General features: G+C 39.7%; 2 protein-coding genes across 5 annotated transcripts in view; one reads left to right on the plus strand and one right to left on the minus strand.

Moving 5' to 3' along the window:
• Positions 1 to 1,418: 1,418 nt before the first annotated feature.
• On the minus strand, positions 1,419 to 9,059 carry LOC115574610 (cytosolic 5'-nucleotidase 1A-like). Its single transcript, XM_030406264.1, has 6 exons — positions 8,949 to 9,059; positions 8,670 to 8,837; positions 6,149 to 6,278; positions 5,823 to 5,945; positions 4,329 to 4,513; positions 1,419 to 3,257 (listed from the first exon to the last, which is right to left on the minus strand). Exons 1-6 carry the CDS (start codon positions 9,057 to 9,059, stop codon positions 2,892 to 2,894), a joined length of 1,083 nt encoding a protein of 360 aa, XP_030262124.1. The 3' UTR covers positions 1,419 to 2,891.
• A 3,066-nt stretch (positions 9,060 to 12,125) lies between these two features.
• syt14b (synaptotagmin XIVb) overlaps positions 12,126 to 25,050 on the plus strand; it is a 28,906-nt gene continuing 15,981 nt past the window's right edge. For 3 of the 4 annotated variants that reach the window (XM_030405650.1, XM_030405652.1, XM_030405651.1), the window contains exon 1: positions 23,678 to 23,816. Coding sequence is in view for 1 of the 4 variants with exons in the window: in XM_030405653.1 (XP_030261513.1) it covers positions 12,214 to 12,226; positions 17,770 to 17,817; positions 23,670 to 23,816 (208 nt within the window). In the remaining 3 variants the exon portion in view is untranslated. Of the gene's footprint in view, positions 12,227 to 17,769; positions 17,818 to 23,669; positions 23,817 to 25,050 lie in introns of those variants that run through there. The other variant, XM_030405653.1, reaches the window with a different exon arrangement.

A 25,050-nucleotide genomic window follows, 5' to 3' on the forward strand; every position in this document is an offset into this window, starting at 1 on the left:
GTGAAGGTTCCTCTTGCCAAATGCAACATCGCACCAAGTGAAACAGACTCAAGTTATCGAGACTGTGTGTGTCTAAACATCTCTCTCTTCCTCCTCACTCAGTATTCAGTGGTGGTATTCAGGGCTGCAAAGGTATGAGATCACAGCAAATGGTATTAAACATTCATTACTATTATTACCAGTTACAATGACTCATGATGGAAAAAAACAAAAAGGGGTTTTCTTTGGTTGAACAAAGGCCTGAAACTTGATATACGTACAAATTTGTAGATTTTTAATTATGCTAATAAGGCAGACATAAGCACACAGTGTGTACATGGCATGATCAACCTTGGTAACATGGTATACCATGAAACTGGACACTGCTGTGAACACATTTTAGATACTTCTCTTTAACTGGGTATTTGAATTGGATTATTTTATACGCTTCAGAGGTAAGTTTCGTACTTTTCACACCATTACATTTAGTTAGTTTAAGCTAAAGATTAAACGATCAACTAGTATGTAAAATTGTATTATAAATAGCCCGACAATGTTACAGAACTGTAGAGTTAAATTGGGGAAATACTCTTTAAGTAACATTTTCAAAGCAGGACTTTTTTTAATGTAATGGAGTAGACATGTGGTATACTCACTTTTACTTTTTAAACTTCCTCCACCACTGACCCAAGCAGATCTGCACTCCTCCTTTAAAATTAACACTATAATACAATAATAACACAATAATTACACTATATAAACCCTTATGAGGTGTTATTTTAGTCCAAGAAGGATAAACCTCAGATATTTTTATGAGGCTGTAACTAGAGCTGCAGGATCCGGATTGCTCATTAACTCAGAATCAGGGCTAATGTTAGTTCACTGGAAGCAGAGTGATTTGCATTTTATTGGTCTCCCCGTGCTGCGCAGTAATATTGCAGTTCCTTGAAAAGTGGGCCAAGTGGGAGCTCAACCACGGCGGAAAAAATCTCTGTATACTTCATTTCGATTTCCCTTTCAAGCGTAAATGATCTGTCCTGGTGATGTTTGCCTCGTTTTCATTATTCAGCACTCTATATTTAGAAAATGTAAACACAAAAAGTTGGGTCTCTGAAGTTGTTCCATCTCTCTACTTAAACTGGAGCTCCCTCTTGTGGCTCCATTCATCATGTACATGTAAGACGAGATTGGATATTCATAACCCAGGTTTGGACAGACACTGAGTGAGAGACATGGAGCTCAATGACAGGACAGATCTGCCCAAAGATACGCTGATGAGGATAAAGTTTCACCTCAACTGGGTCACTTTCACAAGGAAGTGACTATCTGCCAAACACAAGGCTGCCGGCAAACAAGCACCAGGGTGGACAGTTACAGCTAAACACCACCATCTGCTGCTGAGATGTACAAAGACCTGTGGTGGAAAAACTGCTCGGGTGTAGAAGAAAAATCTTTTATTTGTTCTAGACACAACTTTTTGCAAGAGGTTTGGGAACTTTATCATGATGTCATTGGATTTTATCAGCTCATCGTGTGTTTTTCTTTTCTTTTACACAACATTTTGTAAAAGACACATCAATCTAGTGAAGTAGAAGCATGATATTTGAAGTACAAAGAAGCATAACATGGAAATAATCAGGTAAAAGTACTTGTAGATCATTACTAAAACATTATTTCAGGACAATCAAGGCACAACATTACCTGCATGATATGAACATGTACAAACAAATGAGTGTAATTGTAATTCCTCCAGGTTTACATAAAATCTGCGAACACACACACGCACACATCGTGAGTGAGTGAGTGAGTATTAAAGTTTGAGGAATATAAAGCCTATGTTTTATATATTGTGTGCACGAATACAACAGTGACAAAAACGGAATGTAAGTCACATTCTAGCCTGTTAGATATCCCTTTAAAACACATATTAATGTGTTAATATGTGTTAGTAAATGTGCAAAGGTAATGCCAGACACCAAAAATGCTAGAAATCTTTGGTTGGAATTGGCATTTTTAAATGGCTGGTGATTTTTAGTCTATGAAAGAGAGTACAGCAGATACATTCTTCCACCTTGGACATGCCAAGAACCATGTTACATAAAATAATATGTATTTATTGTATAAAAGTGTAGAGAAAATTGCATTAACTCCAATGTAAAACTTTAAAAAGTGGGACACAGATAGAGGTTAAAGGTAGAGGTATGGAATTAATCTAGTACAAAACAGCATTAAAGGGTAAATCCACCATTTTTAGACATTACAAGAGTGTGTTTACTGGTCTTGGGGAGTACGACTGCATATGTGAAAAAAATACTAAAAAGCCTTTTGTGGCTCCAGAGGAAGCTGCATGTAATCTGTCAACTTGCCTCCAGTGATGTAACTCAGTGGCTAAATTGCATTGTGGGTTATATGTGGGAACCCGGTTTTGAAAAGCAGTCCACTGGTCTAGCATTGCACTCCTATGACACTGTTATTTAAATTATCAAATCCATGCAGCACAACCAGAGAAATCTTCTTTTTCAAAACCTGCCGCCTACATCCCCCACAATGCAACTTAACCGCTGAGTGACATCACTGGTGGAAATGTATCAGATTACATGCAGCTTTCTCTGGAGCCACCAAAGGCTTTCTACTACTTATTTCACATGAGCAGTAGTACTCCCCAAGACCTGTAAACACACTTTAATCTATGTAAAATGGGATGGCACCCAGTTTACCTCAAAGAATACAAAAGAATACAGCAGAAAAATATTTTATAAAACCCCCAAACAGTAGAAAAATGTGTCAACTGCATACCAATTCATTACCCATATCCTCTAATAGTTGCTGTTACTATTTTTTTTTTCCAAAACAGTGTTTTCTTTTGGGTAAAATTAACGTAGTGCATCTTCGGTAATCTAACTATTTTTAAGTTATTCCTTTTTTGCAGGTTGCTCGATGAGTTTCCCCCTGTGGTACTTCTGTCCGATCCCGTAGGGGACGTGTGCAGATATGGTTCCCAGTTCTTGGGCCCCCTCAATGTGGAACATCTGGTCGTCGAAGAAGATGTGGGGTTTTATTTTCTGCAGCAGGGGCCCTTTGGGAGCCCCGGCCAGGAAGAGAGCCTCATCAATCTCCAGGCCCCAGCTGCGCAGAGTCTTCAGGACTCGAGCCCCGGAGCTCGCAGCACTTCGGGCCGTGACCAGGAAGGTTCGGATGGGGCAGTTCAGGCGCTCGTTCTTGGCGTAGAATTTTCTCTGGAGCTTCCCCAGAGCCTCCAGGAAACACTTTAATGGGCCCTGAAAGAGACAAAGCCTAAGGTTATTTATAAACTTTTGACATAAGGATCACACAGAAAGACACATCAGTAACAGTAACAAAGAAATCCCCTTTCACAATCTCTGATTTCTTTATACAAATCAAATCTTTAACTCTTAAATCTAGGTATGTATGCATCTCTGTTAGGGCACACATAGACAACAGTGATGCTTAAACAGATTTAAATGTATTCAGAGCTGGCTGAGCAGGTTCCTAAACCCTGCAGACATTTCCCTTGTTTTGATCCACACAGGTGCTGTTATATAGATGTGATTCAGTTTGTATTTCTCACTGTCATTTTTTTTCTTTGTATGTACCTTAAGTTTAGCATTCTTTAACTCCACTGATTCAACGTTGCACTCCTGTATCATTGTCAGACTCACAATGGACAGTTAAAGAATAAAAAAAAAGGTATCACAATCGATGCAGCAACACCAAATATAAAGTATCATGCCTACACACTGCCACGAGGTCAAGAACACAGAGGCTGTTCACATTTGGTTTTAACATCCGTCCTGAGTGATCGGATCACAAATAGACAGCGTTAAGTCCGTCAATACACACCTAGCATTAAATGAATCTCGGCATTGCGTCTTGAGTGACCTATTTCTGATCTGATCTCACTTCCCTGAACTATATACAAATGTACACCTACATCTCTGGAGGAAACTGAGAGAAAGAAATATCTTCATGCTTAATGTTTGCCGAATGAACAAGTGGGCCAAAATAGATAAGAATTTGTTGTAGAAAGCGTTTCACAAAGTTTATAAAGTTTCTCCTCATGCAACAAGTCTCAGAATTGAGCATTTTTCTAAGGGAGTCTGGTGACTTCATCCAGAGACACCAAAGAAGTATATTAGTTACCGTTTACTGTATTTGTAAAGTTTGACATGTTTACCCTCAATATGTTTAATTCAAGGTCAGACAAACACTTTTTACAGGGGACGTAACATCCTAATGTTGCACCTTTAGTGTGGAAATTACAAGAAGGCACCAATCATTTAGAAGGGTGAATGTCGATGCCAAATGTGATGGAAACAACCATCAGTTACCTGAGCGAGAGGTTTGTTCTCAAACTCCTTCTCGTGCTCAAAGAAGGTGTCCAGGCCGTGTTGCTTCACGATGATCTCTGACTCGTCTGAGAAGAGGACGGCGTCACCATCAAACGCCACTCTCAGCTGAGTGTCGCTCAATTCATTCTCTGTTTCTGGCATAAACATTGTAGCTGCAGCAATGCCTGAAGGAAAGGAGCAGAGCGGTAGTTAAAAAAAACCTGCTTTACTCCATTTCGATGGAGTCTTGAGACCTCTCAGCTGCAGGCATCTTCAACTTTTCTTTTTCTTAACAATGCTTTAACCGTCACTGCACATGCTAGGCCTATGCAATCACAAGAGAAGAAACTTTTGTGTGATAACTCCATCTTTCATGAAGTCATTCAAATGTGGAAGGAACTTAATGACACCCAGATCATGCAGCACAATTAAACAGTAGTTCCTGGACTCTAAAGTGTTACCTACAACAATCACAATTCCACAGAACCCCAAATTACATTGTTAAGTACCCTCTTTTGAACATAGAAAACAGATAAAAGCTAGAATAATTATCACATTTTAGAAGTTTTTAGCATTTTTGCCTGATAACTGACTTTAATTGACTTCAAAACTGCTGTCAGTCAATTGACTGTCAAACAACTGACCAGTTTATCTCAGCACTACATCTGAATGTTTCATATCGGTTTGTTTTGTGTTTATTTTGACAACGGGGAGTAATAAATCACGTGTCGGTGTCTTCAACCAGCTCCTTCTTGGTGCACAGTATGCGGTTGAGAATGAGTAACACAGAGTCATCATGCAAGTGTGTAAATATCAGTGCAGTGCTAACATGCCTTGAGGCGGCTAGTACAGATTTATTTACTATAAAAAAAAAGGTTGTGTGTGGGGCCTCATGAGAGAAGACTGAATTATGCCTTATCTCAGTAGAGGATGACATTTATGATTCTTTGTATCATAGAAAGATGTTTCCGAACTGCATTTAAGAAAAATCTTATCTTATCAATCGTTACTCTTGGAGAAGCTAACACTGACATTACCCTGCTTGAGAAGCTAACATTGATTTTAACCTGTTGGGAAAGCTAACACCGATATTAACCTGTTGGAGAAGCTAACATTGATGTTTGCATGTTGGAACACTGATGACAGCATGTTGGAAAACCTATAAGTCAAGCTATCAAGATTTTGTTCTGTCGGAGAGACTGATATTTATGCTAGCCTGTTACAGCAGGTAAAACAAACGCTAGTCTGTTAGAGAAGCTAACACTGATGTTAGCCCACTGGAGAGGCAAATACTGATGTTAGCTTGTTAGCTTTACATTTTCCTCACCATGTTTTCATGTTTATGTACCCACACCTCCAACTAAACAACCAATGCTTCCAAATCATTGATGCTGCAATTGAACGCCTGTCTTTCCTTATCCATTGTAGCAAGCTAAGCTAGCAAGCCAGTGACAAGTGAAGTGAAGACAGCTGTTGTCACGGATACTGACTCACCTTCCTCTATGGCCTCTGTGACTTTCTCCGAGTCCTTGGAGAGGTAAAGGTTAGTCATGTAGGCCTTCAGGTAGCCTATAGGACTTTTCCCTCCTGTCATACAGAATCTCTCTATGGTCAAATCTGAAAGTATAAAAGCAAGTTGATGATGTGTGAAGACATAAATCCCATTGTAATTACACCGCAACAGCTCTTCTTCATTTATACTGAGTAATCATTGTGTTGTTCTTGTTCTTGATTATGTCTGTCAATAGTGAAGTGGATGAGCCGCGGCAGCCACGTTGCGATTACAATCAACAATGCTCTCTGTTCGGGACGCAGCATACCGTAGTGATTAATGCTGTTTATGAGGCGCACTCCAACTTGGGCATGGTTGTTAGTCATCAGGACGATGTCAAACAGCTCCTCGCTGTCTGGGTAGAGCTCCCTCAACCGAGAGTTGACATTCATCAGGGCCTGTGTGAGAGGACAGACACCGAGGGACAGGGTGTTTTGTCAGAGCATTTACAAGACAAACATTACAACATTCGAACTACAGTTTTAAACAACACTGAAACAATCTGTGTGCAAATTAAAGAGATTCTTAATGCCTCTAAATCAAGACTGAATATACATCCTCTGTACGTGTTGCATACAAATGAGCCCTCATAAAACTTATTGCAGAGAAGAAAAGGAGTGATGGTGAAATGGAAATAATCAACACGCTCCGGTAAGTCATTGATCACTTTATACCTGACATCCAAGCAGGTTAACATTTGCAGGAAGGAGGAATCCAAACTAAGCCTAACACCCACAGTGTCTGTTGCCAGCCGTGGCAGCATGTCTGTATCTATTCCCCTGGCATTGAGTAGTTGCATAACGGCCCAGATCATTTTACAGTAACGGTGTGCAATCACTCCAGGGTGATAACGCCGGTGAACAAGTAGCTCGGCACATTCAAGTGCGATCTGATGAACACCACGTCTGCACAATCAGAAGCTCTGAACATCAACCACTCTGAACATCCTGCATGCTTCTAAGAAAAGCTTGATTTTCCCTCTGAAGACTGGTGTGATTTGATGACTTGGTAAGCCACCAACCCTGAGTATTTGATGACCTAGAAATGACACTCAACACACACTATCTTTCTTCAGAACTGGTTCACCCAGAAATTTTCCAAATGCAGCAAAACTGAGAATGAGAAAATCCAAGTAAACGGCAGGGTTTCTGCAGATACAAACCACTGACTGTTCGTGATGCCACCCATAGGCCTTTGAAGAACCACAATGAAGGCCAACATGGGTGGTACCGGCTATAGCTATCTTGGTAGTAATTCACTGTTCCTGGCTATTCAAAAATGGCTGTGGAAGTGCAGAGTGGATGCAGCTGAAGCGAGCCTCCTTAGCCTTACAAGCCCATGTAGCTGGAAGCTGGCTAACAAGCCATCTATGTTCACCCATAAAGAGAAGTGAAACCCGCTCACGTTACTAGCATGAGTTCAGCTGTGGGTTAATTTGCCCCAAACAGGCACAATAACTTGTATATTCGCTGCAAGAGACGGAGCAACAACAGGCACCATGATGTGTGTGTAGTGTAGTTTGTGTTCAGGTTTGCCTCTGACCAAAGTCAGCACTCACCAGAGACTCAGTTTCTTTCTGTTATTCTGCAGTGTATTTCACTTTCCCTATCTCCTCTCTGTATGGTCATAAATTGAAGTACATTTCTCCTCCACCCAGCCGTCAAATTAGAAAAATGGCAGCACATTGCAATGGATTTCAGCACCAGCTTGAGAGTCGAGAGTGAGGATTAATCCACTTTTGATTCCCAAAAAAGATTTTAAATCAAACTCTGTTGTTTGCTCACTTGTTTAAACTATAAAAAGTACTTTAAAAAGTACCACTGGCAGGGAAATAAGCTATAGAGACCAAAACAGTTACCAGGCTATAGACAAGTTTATTTCTCCTTTAAGGTTATTACAATTTTTTAACATGGACTCTTATGGCCATTTGAGGAATTGCAGCTGTTGGTACCCCTGGAGGTTACATCTTGATACAGACTCACCTACACAATACTAAAGTGTCATCAGTGACTTTTGTACCTGTATGTTGTATTCTAGTTAAACTCCTGCATAGTATTCCTTCAAGGAAAGAATAACCAGACAATAAAGACACGTGAAATTGAGTCTTTGATTAAAAAAATATAAAATGAATAACTTTTACATGACTTATTGAGGCGTGGCCTCATTGTGCACCATGTAGCCTATTTCAGTCCCTGCTGTTGACTCTAGATGCTAGGGATGGGCGATACTGCAAAGTTTGGTATCGATCCAATACCAAGTAAATACAGGGCCAGAATTGCCGATACCAATACCGATACTTTTTACTTGAAAATTCCTGATCAATGAATGATTTTGTACTTTATTTAACATATTAAATCTCTAACCTGCATGTAGCCTAAATAGGAATACTAATGTTCCTTCAACAGATACACAAAAGGGTTATTATATTCTTGAGGTAGGTTATATATCTTAATATAAAGTATATATTTTTGAGTTACAGTTACAGTGAACCTGAGTGAGCGGAGTGAGAGAGATGAAGAGGAGCGCTGCGCTCACACAAACTCTGTGAAGAAATACAAGTGATTTGCTGAATTTATAGAAGAGAAACTACAACAAAAATATCGATCTCATCATGCTGGTATCGATCCGATACCAGTACTCACCTTGGTATCGATACTATCGATATTTGGATCGATCTGCCCACCCCTACTAGATGCAGTACTGACAGAGATCCCTGCTTCATGCTTTAATGAACGCACCTCAGGGACCACACCCGGCCGCAGGTCGACAGCCTCGGGGCTCGGACCTACCTGGACGAAAGGAAAAGCAGCTCCTGGCTTCAGAGGCTCGCTTTCATGCTCCACCTGATGAGCCACGTACTTCTCCACCCCTTCTTCCTCATAGATCTTCCTCTCTGCCACCATGTTGAAGAGGGTGCGCGAGGACACAGCGATGGTGACAGCAAAACGGGGTTTAGGCTGTGATGGAAAAGGCATTAAACAGATTAGATTAATGATAGTGTTTAGGACAAGGAAGTCCGTTAAGCTAACCGACGAGCTCAACACAAACACTTGAGTGAAACTACTCACAGGTCTCGGTTTGTTTGTTTTGAGGTTGTCAAAAAAGGCTTTGGCCGCAGCCCAGTCCTTCTCCTCTCCGCCGTCTACGGTCGTAACTTCGCTCGGCTTGATTTCACTCATCTTCTGTCAACTTTTCTAAAGTCTTGAGACCTTTTTAAAACCACCCCTGAATAAGAGGTGAGGCAGCTGCAGCAAGAAAACTATCCGGAAATGTAGTAAAAGGAATCCTGGTGGGCGTGTCCTCCAGCAGTGACGTGAGCAGGTCTGAGCATCACTTAAACTTGGTTGGTTGGTTGGTTGGTTGGTTGGATAAAAGAGAGAGAGAGAGGTTGTAGGTATGTGGCCAGAAGTATGTGGACACCCCTGGCATACAATTACATCTTAATAACCAGGTCATTGACTATTTCTAAGTAAGTGCTTTTACAAATATACTGTGCTTTAGTACACATTTATGTTGTTGAATTACACTGTGTTAATAATATCATAATGATAACCTATTACTTTGGTAAACGTGAAAGTCACCCATACAAATAGTATTTGAGTTAAACTCTTAAAGTAGCTTATATTAAATGTGGTGAAAGTAAATCATACGTTTATTTACATGTATGTAGATAGAAGAAGAAAAACTTTGTATGGCAGTGAATGGAGAATCCCATTTGAATTGTGCCATGAACTAAACATATGTTTTTGTCAATTTAAAAGATAATTTTTCAAGTCAAGACAGTCACAGTTTGTCGTAAATACAGTAAAATATCATCTAGTTTTGTGTTAAACCGCTCGGGGAACTACATCATCTCACTCAACCCATGTCACCAACACCAACATGGCCGCCAACTCAGCACAGAAGAGGTACAGGAAAAGGTGAAAGTCACAATAAATCTTGTCACATTGACGAGAGCTTATTTAGAACCTTCTCTGTGCCCGGTAGGCGGCTGTGTTGGTGATGTGTGTTGAGCGAGATGAGGAAGTTCACCAAGCGATTTACGATAAAACTAGATGGTATTTTGTTTTATAGACAAAAAACTTTGACTTTCTTGACTTAACACTTAAGATGCCTTAACTAAGACTAACTAGGACTTGCTTGAGACTTGGACCATATGGGTTAAACATCTGACAAGTGCAATATGCTAAAAATACCAGGATGTCCTGCTGCATCCGGTTCATCCATTTTTCAGTGTGTGAGCCTGCATGCTTTTCAGGCTTTTCTACCACAAGTCTTTGCACAGTGAGAGATATGTCACATCAACTGAGCAGCTGAGAGGGCACAGACAGATGACAGCCCATTGGCTGCATTCCACATCCAATACTTTTCCTTTTTACCTCAAGTTTCACACTATGGACTGTGATGGATGTGTAAGCAATTTGGAATGCAGCCCATGTATCTCCAATTTTGTGATTTTGAAACTGAATTATTATGATAATCTTGGCGATTATTGTCCCTGTATGTGTTGAGAAAATTCTCCTACTTCTTCGGACAAAGTATTTTTAAAAAATCCCACCTTATGTTACTTGCAAAATCTTGTTAAAAGCCTTCCCAGAATAGCCATTAGACTGCTATGCATTGCTGGTTTTCTTATACAGCTCTAGTGGACTACATGTATAATAACTTGTAGTCAGTCATGTAGAGGTTAATGCAAGGTTAACCTCTACATGGCCTCTACATTTCAAACACAAAGGCAATTCAAAGTGTTATCAAGAAAGGTAAAGAAATGCACTTTATAACCTTTAAAAGCTCAGTAAGTTAGGAAAGGAACGGAAGAATGTGATGCAAACACTAGTAAGATTTGCAGGAAATCTTTGTTTATTTTACCAGCATTTTATTTTTGCAGGAAAAAAAGTTGATTACATATCCATGTCTTCTTGTCCCAATATGTCTGTAAAGCCAACACTATTAATTGTGATACTGGCACCAACCTGACTTCCAGATGTCACATCTCCTTTGAACTTAGGTCATGTTTTTGTTTTCCTTTACCTTTACAGTTTTGTTTCCTGTTTTATTTTGGTGTTTAGCATTCCTCTCTTTTCAGATCACCTTCCTGCCCTTGTGTGTTTCCTGCTGTTGTGATTGTCCACCCCTCCTGATCTGTTTCACCTTTGTCCAATTATCCCCACCTCCCTTGTGAACATAGTCTGTGTGCTCCCTTCTCTCTCTGACAGTTCATTCCTTTGTAGCAAGTGTTCCAGCATTCTTCCTCTTGTATTTGCCCCCCAGTGTTTTTGACCCTGTTTATTGGACCTTATCTTGCCTCCGCCCAGCCCTTCGTGTTTTGGATGCCACGCTGATTGATGTGTACTGAACCAGCCTTCAGTACAAACTGATTTGCTTTTTTGGAAAACCTGTCTACGTGTTGTGCATTTTGGTCTATGCCTGGTTTGTCTGATTCCTGTCATCAGAGAGGTGCATATACCAAAGGCATATTCTTCTTATCACACAAAGTTTCTGTATTTTTCTTCTGCTGCTGCAATTATGTGTCAATATTTCTTTCTTATCAAATTAGGACACTATTTTAACATCTCTGTATTGTGTCAAGTGTCTTTCACATTGGAAAGATTAGATTGCAAAACTTGCAAGATGAGGAAAAAATCAATCTGGATAAACTTTACTCTTTTCTTCATTATGATAATCAGAGTGCCGTTTATTGGAAATTGTACACATAAACACAGAGGATAGATTATTTAGATGTGAAATGTTATAATTAATGTTTTCCTTAGATTTCTGTAAACCAATTCCAATATTTTTAATGTTTAATGTTGAGAGAATGTTACTGTACAACTAATTTGTGATCAACATAGACGTGTCTTCATTTTAGCAAAATCTTGTTATGTTGTATCAGCTATCATTTAACACAGATGTATACCGTGTACTTCTGTATGCTATTATGTGTAGCATATTTAATTAAATTAGTTCTTTAATTAAATCTTTGTAAAACCATGTAGCTGTGGTCCTGCTTGGTTCTGTTCTCTGCTGCTACAGCAACTCAACTTCCTCCCTGGAGATCAAGCTTATGTTATCTTATGTTTCCATTTTGAGTGCGTTTAAATGTAATATGTTACACAGAGCCAATGTTCTTGTAGTAACAACTGCTTACACAACCTCTCTCAGTGTTACACACACAGACTCTCTCTCTCTCTCTCTCTCTCTCACACACACACACGCACGCACACACACACACACACACTCGCTCGCACGCACGCACACCGTCCACTGGCACATGAATGACCTCCCTCCTCCATCACACCCCCTCAGAGTTGGTAGAGTCCGGGACGGAGCATCATGGCGATAGACGGTAAGTGCTCGGTCTCAGGTGTACTGCGGTGAAACTTTGCTCGGGACAGGATGAGAACACAATGTTCATGAATCATATTTTGCAGTCGGCGCGTGTGACATTTTTTTTCCACGCAGTTCATCTGGTAAAATCTCGCCGCGAGTACCGCAGTGCTCCGGAGCTGGGACAGCTAGCAGCGCGGGGCTGATGCTGAAGTGCGGACACCCGCACCAATGCAGGAATGTTGTGATCCCTTCACGGGATGCGCGCGTGCCTTCTCAGCCGCTTGAAGTGATGCTAAAGTGGCCGGAGACACGGACAATCCGCGTGCCTTGATATAAGGACGGTTGTTAGATATGATTTATTTAAATATATATTTATTTGGCTTTATTTAAAAAAACAATTTAAAAAATGAATTTAAAAAAATCACAGCGGGTTTCTCGTGAGCATCACATGACAACTACTTTGTTTTGCCGCTGATCAAGATCTACATCACTTGGCGGATGAATACGATGCAACGTTATCGATCGACAGGAACGTCTTGACTTCGAGTACGACTCTGCGCGTGTCGAAAACCGTTATTTTAGTGAAAGCACGTGCTAGTACGTGTTGTCTGTCAACGCGAACAGTGGATATCAAAAGTCTACAGTACACGACGGGTCCCCTCGAGGTTTTAGTGAAAGTGACACAAGGATGGAGTCCGTGTGGAGCCCAGGCGCGTGCCGTGCCCGCTGTCCTGTAACGGGCACAGTTCTGACCGTGTCACGTGCAGTCAAGCGTGCAGCGGGGTTTGTTGACACCTGAGAGAGAAACAGAGGAGGGGGTACCGGTTTCATAAAGACATCAGCAACGCAGGGCACCGACGTGAATAGACATTTCACATCCTCTCCATTGGATGTCTTAAAGGGGCTCTGTGGAACTTCTGTGTTGTTGTGGAAACCGGTCGGCTGTTTACGTTAGCAGACCTCGTTAGCCGCTGTTAGCAGAGTGGAGGCAGGAAGCAGGAGGTACTGGAGTCGAAGTCATGATCAATTTTGATCAAATCAAAGTATTGATTCAATTTAGTATCGCATTTCTTTTTTTCCACAGTTTCTCAATCTTTTCTTTTACTCCTGATTTGATCTTATACATGGCTAAGCTAGTCTGTTAGCTTGACGCTTCGCTATCCAGCTGAATTGTGCCATAAATTTGATCAATGTAAAAGATAATTTTTTATGTCAAGACCATCGAATTTGTTGTAAATAAAGTAAAATGCCATCTAGTTTTGTGACTTACTACTCAGTGAACTACATGGGCTGTGTCCGAAATCACTCACTACTCCCTAGTGTACTACATAGTGAGTACGCCATTTTGTAGTGCTGTCCGAATGTCTAGTGGGGAATATTATACCCTATATAGTGCACTCAAAGTATCCCACAATGCATCGTGAAAAGTAGTGTACAACCGATGGTCACTAACCAAGCAATATTTACCATCATGCATTGCGCTGTGGACGAACGCATGGAGGTTTCAATTCACGTTTCAACTGCGTGTCAGTAGTGACGTCATTAACGGCGCCGGAGTAGTGTCCGAAAGTCCGTTTTTCTTTCTGCCGTTGAGCTCACTATATAGTGCACTATGCTGGATTCACTATGTAGTGACTAGGGAGTAGGGAATGAGTGGGTGATTTCGGACACAGCCATTGTCTTGCTCAACCCACGTCACCAACACCAACATGGGCACAGAAAAGGTACTAAAAAAGATGACATTTCCAATAAATCTGGTCATATTAACAACTGCAGTTATGTGAAAGGGTAGTTTGTCAGTTCTATGAGCTGCTAATATACAGGACTAGCTGTGCAATGTTTTCAGAGTCTTATGTTTTGTGACAGACTGCAACTTTCGTAAGATTTTTTTCAAAATTTCTGAATCAATTCTTTGACTCCTAACTTGATATTATACATGCCTAAGCTAGTCTGTTAGTTTAATGCTAAAATATAATTGTTAATTCCCATTAACTGCTGCATTAAAAATGATTGAAGTGAGATGGATAGCCTTAAAACTTTATCTTTTTGAAATAAAACAGATGTTGAAAAAAACATATGTCCCTTGGGGACATGATTTGTAGTTGAAAAGGTAAGAAAAAAATGCAATATACCACAGTATATGATAACAATAATACTATATTGCGACTCAAGTATGGTGATAATATGGTATCATGGGGCCTCAGGTGGTTAAATATAAGTTGATCCCCAAACTTCTCAGATAATTTAAATAATAGCTCAGAAATCTTTTGTCTAACTGATAGGTTTGCCATTTGGGGTAATCTACTGTCCTTAGAGCAGCATAACTTATTTTTTCAGACGTTTTCCAGCTTGGGGACATGCAAAATATCATCTTCTATTGGCCCACTTTAAAAAAGCTCTCTTGTAAGACTACAAGTGATGTGAACAAAAGCAGTGTCCAGTGTATTACTTACCGCTTCATTTTGGAAAGTGTTTTGTGTCTGCAAGAGTAGCCAGCAAAGAGTTTTGCATCCATTAAGTGAATTGGTCCAGAGAGTGTCTGTCTGCTGTCTGCTTCAGAGCTTTTATTCTCTTTGCTCTGGCCTCCAGTCGTCACCTCGCACCATTTCAGTTTCAAATCCTTGTAGTGAGGGAAGTTCTCAGATGATTTCTTTACATTTTATGAGTAGAATTTAGGGACGGATGAAATTGTTTCTCGAGATCAGGAAAGATGTTTCCCAAATTCCTCATATTTAAACTGTTAAAGCTTGAGCCAAGGGTTTGCCTCTGACACTCTACAGATACCTGAATCATTAAATACTGAGGTGTTAAGCTGAGAGATAATGTGAGAATTTAAAGCCTGTGGGTGTGTGAATGTGTGCAAGGGAGATACGAGTGACAGTATTCTTCATTAAATTAAGCCTCTGGAGGATTTAGGTAACTGATATGTAATTTATAGTGATATCTTAAACATACTTCTCTAAAATATAAAAAATCATATTAAAGTACCTTTTATTCAGTATTTCTTCAACATAATTGTATCCTTAGAGAGAGAGAACCTTCATGTTTGGAAGCTTGAACTTTAACTTATAAATAAAGAAAGAAAACAAAATCCAAATAATTAAACAATTAGATATTATTTTTAATGTTACTCAGTAAATGTATCCGGACTACAGCACTGGCTGTAACAAATTGAATTGTTACTTTAGATCAGCGGTCCTCAATAGGCGGCCCCCGGGCCGCATCTGGCCCGCCGGCCTCCTGTTTGTGGCCCCCGAACTGTTATTCCTTCACCATGTGTTTTGGTTGGGTCAGCACGTGTACACCGGGACTTGTCTCCATGCAAACGATACACAGACAGCTGGGTCACTGACTGCTCCGAGCGGAACTTTTAAGTTTCACTTTCGTTTTCGGAACAGTTCACGTATTCACATTTTGCCGGTGGTAAGAGATTGAAAATGGCGTGTTCCAAGTAAACTGCTACAACAAAGCGGACAGTGAAAATCTGCAACTCAGAGATATTGGAATTTAAAATTTGCTTTCATTCTCCCTCCAACCAGGACAAGACCTATGGATCTAACAGTGCAGTGGTAACTAATACTTGGCCTTACATAATTTATCATATAAGCCAGTCTCATCATATAATTTCACATACAGTGTCATGGACGGGGAATTTCTCCCAGCAAACACCCTTTCACTCACGGTGCCACAATTTTTATCATCCTTGTTAAAACTCAACACCATTTAATCACAGAACAAATGACATGAATTAACCCACAACCATCTTACATATTATCTTATTCACAAACACATTCACGAACCATAATTACACCAACACCAACAGAATACCCAAGAGTCATTGCGCCACAGTCCACAAGGTGCATTACAATATGCCAGGAGAAGCTGTGATGAAGATTTCCAATTTGAAACGGCATTATGAGACGAAGCATAGGAATTTTGAAGAGACATTTCCTCAAAATTCAGAGATAACACAACACATATAAATGCACTGAAATCGTCATATCAAGCTGCAAGCAGGATTCTTGTCACATCTATGTCACAATGAAATAAAATAATACATGACTGAAGTGATGGACACAATGTTTGAAGGCAAACAAAAAGAGGGAATATTCAACTATGTATTTTAATTTATGTTAAAATGGGAATTACATTTTATTTTATTTTGTATTTTGTTGTTTAGAATGAAAAGGACATTTTGTTTTGAATATTACAGTATTATTGCATGTGGCCTGACCGACCTCAACACATGGACCTTTGAGTCATTGAAAAATATCTTTGTGGCCCTTTAAGATTTGTATTTGAGTACCCCTGCTTTAGATGTTATGAAAGATGTGTTGAAGTAATAATGACTGCATTAAATATGAGTAAATTATTACATTCATTAGCACTGTTTTGACCCACTTAGAGATATATTTAAATGTATTCCATTGTAATGGGAGATATTGCTGCTTTAGAATTGGTTACAAATGACTTACACTTTACTTTTATTTATTCATAGTTATTTTGAATACCTGACCCCTGAATGTACACAATATTAGCTCAACACTTTTGGAAGCAGGGCCCTGAGACAAGAAGCTGACAGCGGTCTGTGTGTGTCTGTGGTCCTAGTTTTTGCTCTGTGTCCCGCAACTCTGGCACAAGTCAGTAGTTGGCCTTTTGGACAACTGAGCATGTCGAATTAGTGGTGGACTGCATGAGTGAGCGAAATCACTGTCACTGTTCGGCTAAGTGAGTCAGTGCATGTAAAGAGAAACAGAAAAAGGAAGGTAAAAACATCTCGAGCCTGTTGCTGTGATGATTTCACCTATTAAGTATGGCTTCTCTTTAGTTTTTGTCTCCGCCTCTTCACCGCTCACAACTTTTTATCAGGCATATTCTTGATTAAAAATGGCTATATTAGTGAGAGTGGTGTGAATATGTTGAGAGTTATTTCTTCTCAAGCAGGTGCAGAACATACGTGCTGGTTGCCCCTTTGCATATTTACTTGCTTGCTTAGTGTTGGACGAGAATATACACCATTCTCATATTTCTCCATTATGTAATAGTTGTCCACCTGACAAAGGGGGGGTATGGGAGACTAACAGACTACCCTGCCCTAAGTGTAGCTGTTAGCTCAGTTAGCTGTGCAGCTAGCAGTTCAGGCAGGGAGCTCAGGGATCAAAGAAGTGTTAGTGTTTACATTGCTAGCAGAAGAGCTTTGGATCTGGATGGCCCAGGGCTAGCTGGTTAGCATACTAACTTCAGTAGATATACCCGCTACACGACATGAGAGCGGCATCGAAATTCTCATCGAACTCGCAACAAGGACTTAAAATGTTGAACCGTTTGTTTAAGTCAGATGTTTTTAACTCACTTTTTCCCCTCAAAGTGTCTCCTTCATTTATGTTAACATTGACTGTGAGTTCTCTCGGTTTATTTCAGCTAATTAGTTTTATATTTCTTGGCATATCCATCTGCCAGCTCTGCTAACCTGAGGCCTGAACATATGTTTCTTCCTTCAGTACATGGAATCATAATTTTCAACCTCTGACTCCCTACTTTTCTTTCTTTCTCTCCCAGGTGGGGGGAGGAACTGTGGTGTTCATGAGCTCATCTGTGCCAGACGAGGTAAGGCCAACCGGGCAGGTCCCTGCACTCTTAGCATCACAATTCAGTATTTTGTGTGTTTGTTTGTATTCAGCCTGAGTTTAATGGCGCTCATTCTTGGCTATACTCCACTGCATCATTTTAAAGCACAAAAGATTGCCACATCTAAACGTTTATCCCAACCTTCTTTATACCTGTGATGTGAACTGAAGTTTGGTGTGTAAAAAGTGTCTCTGTATAGACTTCACAGAGCATAATGTCCGTGCCTGAATTATGCATGGCATATCAAGTTTTGGCTCACTTCAGCAAAAGAAGGCAGCTGTGTGTTCATGATTTATTCAGCGTGGAGGTTTTGTTTCGTATCAGAGGGCCATGTGTAAGCAACATTTCCAGATTGCCTACCTACTTTTTAAACAAGCATGCCCTACAAACTACATCCAGGTTAGTTATGCACCAGTCTAAAAGCTTTAAATTGTAATAAGTTATCAGTTGAACAAATTAAGGTAAACGCAACATAATTTATTTCAGTCTCCAGTCATGACGGTGTAGAAATATGACAGAATCATTTGTTTCATTTCGATTTATTTGAAAAAGATTTCATCCAAATTCGCTCATGTTTCTTTGAGGTTGTTATTCAGTGGCTGTTTTCACGCTGAACGCTTCAGTGACTGCGTTTTCATGTTTTTTAGTCAGCACGCTGGAGTCATTACCTGGCAAAAAAAAAAAACAGATTGAATCCTGAGGCTCACTGCAGTGTCCTGAGTTCAGCATCAGTTCACACGCAGAAAAAAATAAACAGATTTATTTGCTTATATTTTCTTGTTTATTCTACTCAGGCACACACACTGAACAAGCACTCACTCAGAGACGATGGGATAAGGTGGAGGAGGGGAGTGAAAAGGGGCAGAAAAAGGGAGAAAATTCAATTTTCCTCTGCTCTGCTGTCAAGAGAAAAATCTGAATTTTCTGAGAATGATGGGTATAATCTTAAAAATAACTGATAATGGGGTGTGAGCAGAGATGGGATGTGACTAAGTACATTTACAAGTACTGTACTTTTGAGGTACTTCAGTATTCCCATGTTCTGCTATTTTAAACTCCCACTCCAAATCATTGTGGAGGTATATAGTGGACTTTATACTTGCTACATTTACCTGATAACTGATAAGTTAATTGGTAGTTTTCAGATTGCATGCTGCATCAGCAAAAAAAGCAGTTTTTTGAAAATGTGTTTATTTTGTTGTAATCTGGAAAAAAGGATCCAATAATCAGCCGCCCCCTAGCATACTCATGTAGATACACAGTATTTAGAATCTACTTTTACTTTTACTCCGGCCAACAATGAGAATTCAGTCATTCTCCACTCAACCCCATGCTGACTGAAAGTCGGGTGAAGTTTCGCTGTCCACAAAACATTTCTGGAGCTTCAGAGCAAAACAGCGTTGCAGCATTCTCCTAAACAACTGAAGTAGATGGGGACTAGTTTTTTCAAATTATTCAAATGATGACATTTTAAATTTTTTTTCCAGCTATTTTTTAAATGTATTTATTTTTTTAAATGAAGTCCCCGTGTACTTCAGTTGTTTAGGAGAATGTCTAAATGTCTTTACTTTGGGTACTTTTTACAACTCTAGTTGTGAGCTGTTTCAGAGGGCAGGTGCTGCTGCTCCACTTTCCAGTGTACATTGACAATGGGTCAGGTTACCTCAGGTGTTTAAATTATTCAGCTGTCGTTGACATTTACAGAGCAGGTCCATGTATGAAGTGTCATCACACTCAGGGGCACAGGGCCATAAGCTGTTCATTTGGACAGGCTGCTGTGTGACCGTGGAGGCAGAGGTCATTCTGGCTCAATCAACACGACTGTCGGCAGTGAGAGTCGATACGTAAGCCTGGCAAGCGCTGGAGTGTACGGGATTTATTACATGTCGGATTACTTCAGAGCAGGACAACTGTGTTTTTCCCTCTTCTGAGATCATTTTCTATGTATAGGAGCAGAGGTTCTGATAGTGCTTTTTGGGAACAGCTGGCTTTAAAGAGGATATTCTTTTAGAGAAGGTAAGCCTCATCTGCCACATTGCTCTTACATCTCCCTGCAACTTCTCTTGCCATTCGTGGGGAATTCATCATGTTGGCAGTCTGCAGCAGACAGCAGCACTACTTGTCAGGCTGCGGTGGTATCTGCCTGTTACCAGGAGGTTTGAGAAACTCTGCCTCTGTTTTTCTCTCTTCCCCTCGGGTTTGTGCTCTCAGGGACATACCAGGTTTCACACTGTCGATCGATTTAATCAGCGACTTGTGATGATGGTTGTTTCTGAAATGAGAATGGGCTACAAACCACATGCTGCAACATTTGGGCTGTGTCTGCCTCGCCAGATGCATTTGCCTGAAATTAACCACCATTTTATTTTTATTTTTTTTCATAGAGCTGCAACTAACAAATATTTTGATTTATTAGTTTCAACAGAAAATGCTGAAAAATTATACATTCAAATAGCTTGTTTTGCCTGATTACAGTTAAAAACCCATAATTGTTCAATCCTTTTTTTTTTATAACAAAAGACATATAAAAACAACAAAAACTCACAGATTCAACTTGGTAATGTTTCCTATTTTGCTTGAAAAAATATCATTACATCATTCCATGATATTTTTTCAATACGTCGAAGTTCACTTTTCTTCAATCAACCAACTGACTGATTCGTTGTTATTTTTTTTACAGACTAATAACATGAAACAGAAATAGAATTTCACAGATTTACAATATATAATGTACAATACACAAACAAACATGATATATACAATTCAGAATCATGAAGAAAGAAACCAGAGCACCTAAAAGCTGCACTTGGAGAAGCATTTTAGCGTCTTTCAGCTCATTGTTTTAGTTTTAGAGCCAGCCACTATGCTGCTGTGTTTCAGTTTAAGCTTTATTGTCAGTGCTGTATCCAGACACAGCAAACAGATGTTTTAAGCAAACTAAATAAAAAAGATATATCCTCTTTGCACTGCTCAGCAGCACCATGAAGCAGCCAAAGATAGCAACTAGCTTGTGGACAGCAGGAGATGGTGAAGGCTAAAAGAGTCCTGAAAGGAGAATGAATATTAGAATAACCTTCACTGGTTGGCCAGAAACATGACTCCAGATGAAGGCTAATGTTGCAAAACAGCAGTCATGTTTTTGCTTTATTAATTTAAGAAGCACTATGTAGCTTTGGTGAAGAAATTCAACCTCATATTTTTTAAGATTTACAATAGTAATGATATCATAATAAAAACTTTGAATTAGTTTTGTCCATAACTGAATAAACAAACTGTTCTCAGTGGAAATTAATAGAACATAGTTGTAAAGTAACAACAGTCCACATCTAAACATATAAAAGTCTTTATGATCCATGTTTTAATCTTTGTTCTGCTTAAATGACAACTGTGATAAATTGACAAAAGAAAATACATGTATCTCACAATGGACTCAGACTGTCGTTTAGAACACTGTTTGAAGTTAGACAGGTGGCAGGGTCTGCCACATATAAACAAAAGTATGAAACTGTCTTGTCCTTCAAGGTCTAAAGTTTCTTTATTCAGTCTAAAAAACTAACTGAAAACTAAGAGAAATTTGTTTATTTAGTTTGTTTACCATAATCAGTGAAGATGTTTTTCTTCTGATCGCATTTCTTCTGCAAAACTACACCTTTAAAAAGTATGGTTGGCTTTTAACCTTGGGTGTTCAGGATGAGGACTAAAGCTTGCTGAGGTTGCTGTAGTTTAAACTTAAAACTCTAATAACATCCAGGCCTGGCTGGCCCTTTTCCTAACCTAACCTATAACCAAAATGTAGACAGTAAATGATATGCCAACCCTTGACCTCGGAAGACATGACAGATAACTATTCCGTGGGTAGCTAAGCTAGCTAGCGAACATGCTAACCATTACAGATTAACGTATTCCTGACCGTTTTGTTCTTATGTTTTTGGTTTGAAAGACACCACACTGTAAACCCTTTAAATTCAGAGTATTTAAGCTTTATAGCTTCATATTCATTTCAGCATTGCAATAGTCGTATAGCAGGAAGTGCATGCCGAGTAGGAGCCTGATCACACCTAAACATGTCGCTAAAAAATCCATTGCCAACAAAACAAACGCTAGGCTTGAAGTTGCAAGACGCTGTTTTGTCCAAAACATTCATTTCCAATGTGTGTTTTTCCAATGGCTGTTTTTATAACATGCATTACAACATAGTAAAGGCATTTACAGTTAGTGACCAGGCTAAAAACAAGGCTTACCCAGCCGGCCGGTGGTTGCAGGCCACTTTTTTGACTATCTATGGCTTAAAGTCACCCACATAAGTGGAGAGGCTGAAGAGTAACTCCATACCTGATTTGTGACGAACCATGAAATTTAGACACATTTGAGCCGAGATTAATACATTCCCCGATTTTGTCTGGTTTGCAAATTAACATTGACTTGTGTATGTAACTTTTATATGTAAATCTTTAACCAACACCGACACAAGGAACTTGCAATGGTTTGGGTTTTTGGTTTGTTGTTTTATTTTGTAGGTATCCTCATGTGTCATGTTTAACGTTCCACTTCCTGTCCTTGTCTTTTTCCCACCTGTTAACTGTGTACACCTGTGTATTTATGTTTTTCCTTAACTTTTCTTTGATTGGTCTATGTTTTGTTTCTGTTCTATGTTCTCCTCCTGTTGTACCTCATATCCTCCCTGGTTTCTTTTAGTGTTTTTTTGCTTTCTTGTATTCCTGTTTTGTTGCCTTTTGTTTTTGTGGATCTCAGCGTTATTTTGATAAAGCTCCCTTTTTGTTTTTTTCAACCTGCCTGCCTTGGTGCCGTGTGTTTGGGTCCTTTTTTCTGCCTCATGATTCTGCTGTTGAATCAGGCAAAATAGACCAATTCAAGACATCTAGTGGAAATGTCTGTATTCATTCATATCACAACACATTTTGCTGAAAAGACAAATAGAACAATGTTATTTTTGTTTCAGTATTGTGCAGCTCTACATCATACTAGACATCCAAAGCTTGACAAGCCTGCCTACAGTTATTAAGCTACGATTGGACAATTGCTGTTCCAGGTAGGGTTTTAGAGAACGTCATTTGAAAACCTTAAAGATCAGTGTGTCTCTAATAAAAACCTAAGGGATTCTTTGCTAAATGTATCCATATAATTATGGGATCGAAAACCGGTATAATATGCCTTAAGTGCCTCAAGTAGACTTCTTGTATCACAAAGCCTCGCCTGCAGTGCGCTTCATTTTTCAAGCTGCCCTTTCCACCGAGGCATTTGGTCTTTAGAAATGCCGTTCATGCTTCATTGTCTGCCGACTTCCCCTTTTTCTTCAGTTATTACGCTGCAGTGTGTATGTGTTGTAGCCTATTAAGTGCAGGCCCAGTGTGGTTTGGCTGGTTTACTGAGTCTACGTTTCAGTAAGATTCAGTCCCTTTGAGGCTCCTATAAAAATAGCACAGGGCTGCGTGGTTACATCAAGTATGGTTGGCCTACATACACGGCTGTAGATTGTATCTGGTTTGCCTTTGAAGTGAAAAAACCACTGATTGTTAAAAAGTACAAAAGCTGATGCTCCCCTGACAAGGCAACATTTGAGGAGTTTGATTCCAGAATAAGATGCCCGTCATCAAATAGGATTATTTTTGGTATCAAAGTGCGGTTGTTTACAGCCTCAACAAAGCATTTTTTCTTTTCGCTCGCAGCCATCTGTGTTTCTTTTTATTCACAGCCATCGGGACATTTGCTCTTCAAACTAAAAGTAACATACCTTCATAACAGTATAACTTATGTTTGTCTTTGCTAATTTTGTTTTTTTTTCTCTTTATGTCTGTTCTTCTTCTCCTCAGTCTCTCCTGAGCTTCTGGGTGTCCTGTCTTCCATTGCAGCCTTCATGGCGTTGATGGCTCTGTTTTTTCTTTACCTCAGCAACAAGCTGTCAGTGGAGAGTCCTGACAATCTGTCACAGCTCAGTGGCTATAAGAACAACCAGCCAGGTACTCGACACGTGCATAGATTGACCACACACAAAACACTCGGATTGGGATGATCATTGTCTTAATTCTGCTTCTATTTATTTTTAAGACTTTGTTGTTTTTCCTCATTAGACAGGTCAAATCCAAAAAGAGGACAGCTTGCAGCTTAAATAGACAAAGATTAGTTGATATATCCAAACATCTCTGTAGAGCACGCCTCTATAAAGTAACAACAATCCGCATCTAAACATATGAAAGTCTTTATGATCCATGTTTTAATCTTTGTTCTGCTTAAATGACAACTGGGATAAATTGCTAAAAGAAAATACATGTATCTCACTCAGACTCAGAATGTCGTTTCATAGCACATTCTGGTGCGTTATGGCACTCCTTTCATAGAGAATATGCAGTCATGTCCAGGTGTTTTAAAGGTGCACTGTGTAGGTTTGGGGACGGAATTTTAATCGGAAGAGAAAGATCTTCAGTGACTGACTTATATACCTAAACAAATGAATTAAAGAAACTGTTCATGACTGAATCAACAAACTGACTTCGAGTGGATGACACAATATCATCCTTTTTTACTTTATATGTATTTGGCGGACTCTGCCACCATTCTAGCTTCATACGGTTTTCTGAGGATCTTGTTTTCCTCTAAGAACAGCTTGTTCCCAGCTGTTTATCAGCTTTATTACATGCCATGTTTTGGTCATCCAACCTTCATTAAGTAGGCTAATATTCCAAGATTGGATGACAAAGCTGATAAAAAGCTTGATGGTAAAGTACATGCCTTATTCAGACTACTGAGATCGTGACCAGGGATATAAATCCTCCCTTTTGCTGCATGGAGTTTGGCTAAATTTGGCTGCAATTTTGAACCATAAGAAATTCTGTAGACGTGGGGACTTCCGGTGGGACAGGTGAGCAGCATGGACGCGTAAATCAGGAGCTCCCATATGCTAACACTTCAACTCCACAAGAACTCGAGACATAAACGCCGACGAACTCAAAAACTGAGAATATGAGTGGAGCATCAACAAGAACGAAGAATAAAAATAACCCGACCAACCAAGTTAAAGAAGTAAACCGAGAGATTAAGGAGAACAAGCCAGCACCGCAAGCTAGTAAGCCAACAACACCGCTAACTAGCCAGCCAACATCACCGCAAGCTAACATGGCCTCGTTTCAAAGCAGCTTGGACGGCATTAGCAAACAAATTCAAACCCTGCAAAATGTAATGAAGACGGACCTAAAA

Source organism: Sparus aurata, chromosome 22 (assembly GCF_900880675.1).
Source record: "Sparus aurata chromosome 22, fSpaAur1.1, whole genome shotgun sequence".
NCBI lineage: Eukaryota > Metazoa > Chordata > Actinopteri > Spariformes > Sparidae > Sparus > Sparus aurata.

Bases quoted from the DNA above. Each gene is read 5' to 3' on its own strand.
- LOC115574610 (XM_030406264.1), bottom strand. From the start codon at position 9,059: ATGAGTGAAATCAAGCCGAGCGAAGTTACGACCGTAGACGGCGGAGAG. The intron at 4,514-5,822 runs GTGAGTCAGTAT...CCTTTCCTTCAG, and splicing joins CACAGAGGCCATAGAGGAAG to GCATTGCTGCAGCTACAATG. The intron at 3,258-4,328 runs GTAACTGATGGT...TGTCTCTTTCAG, and splicing joins AGAACAAACCTCTCGCTCAG to GGCCCATTAAAGTGTTTCCT.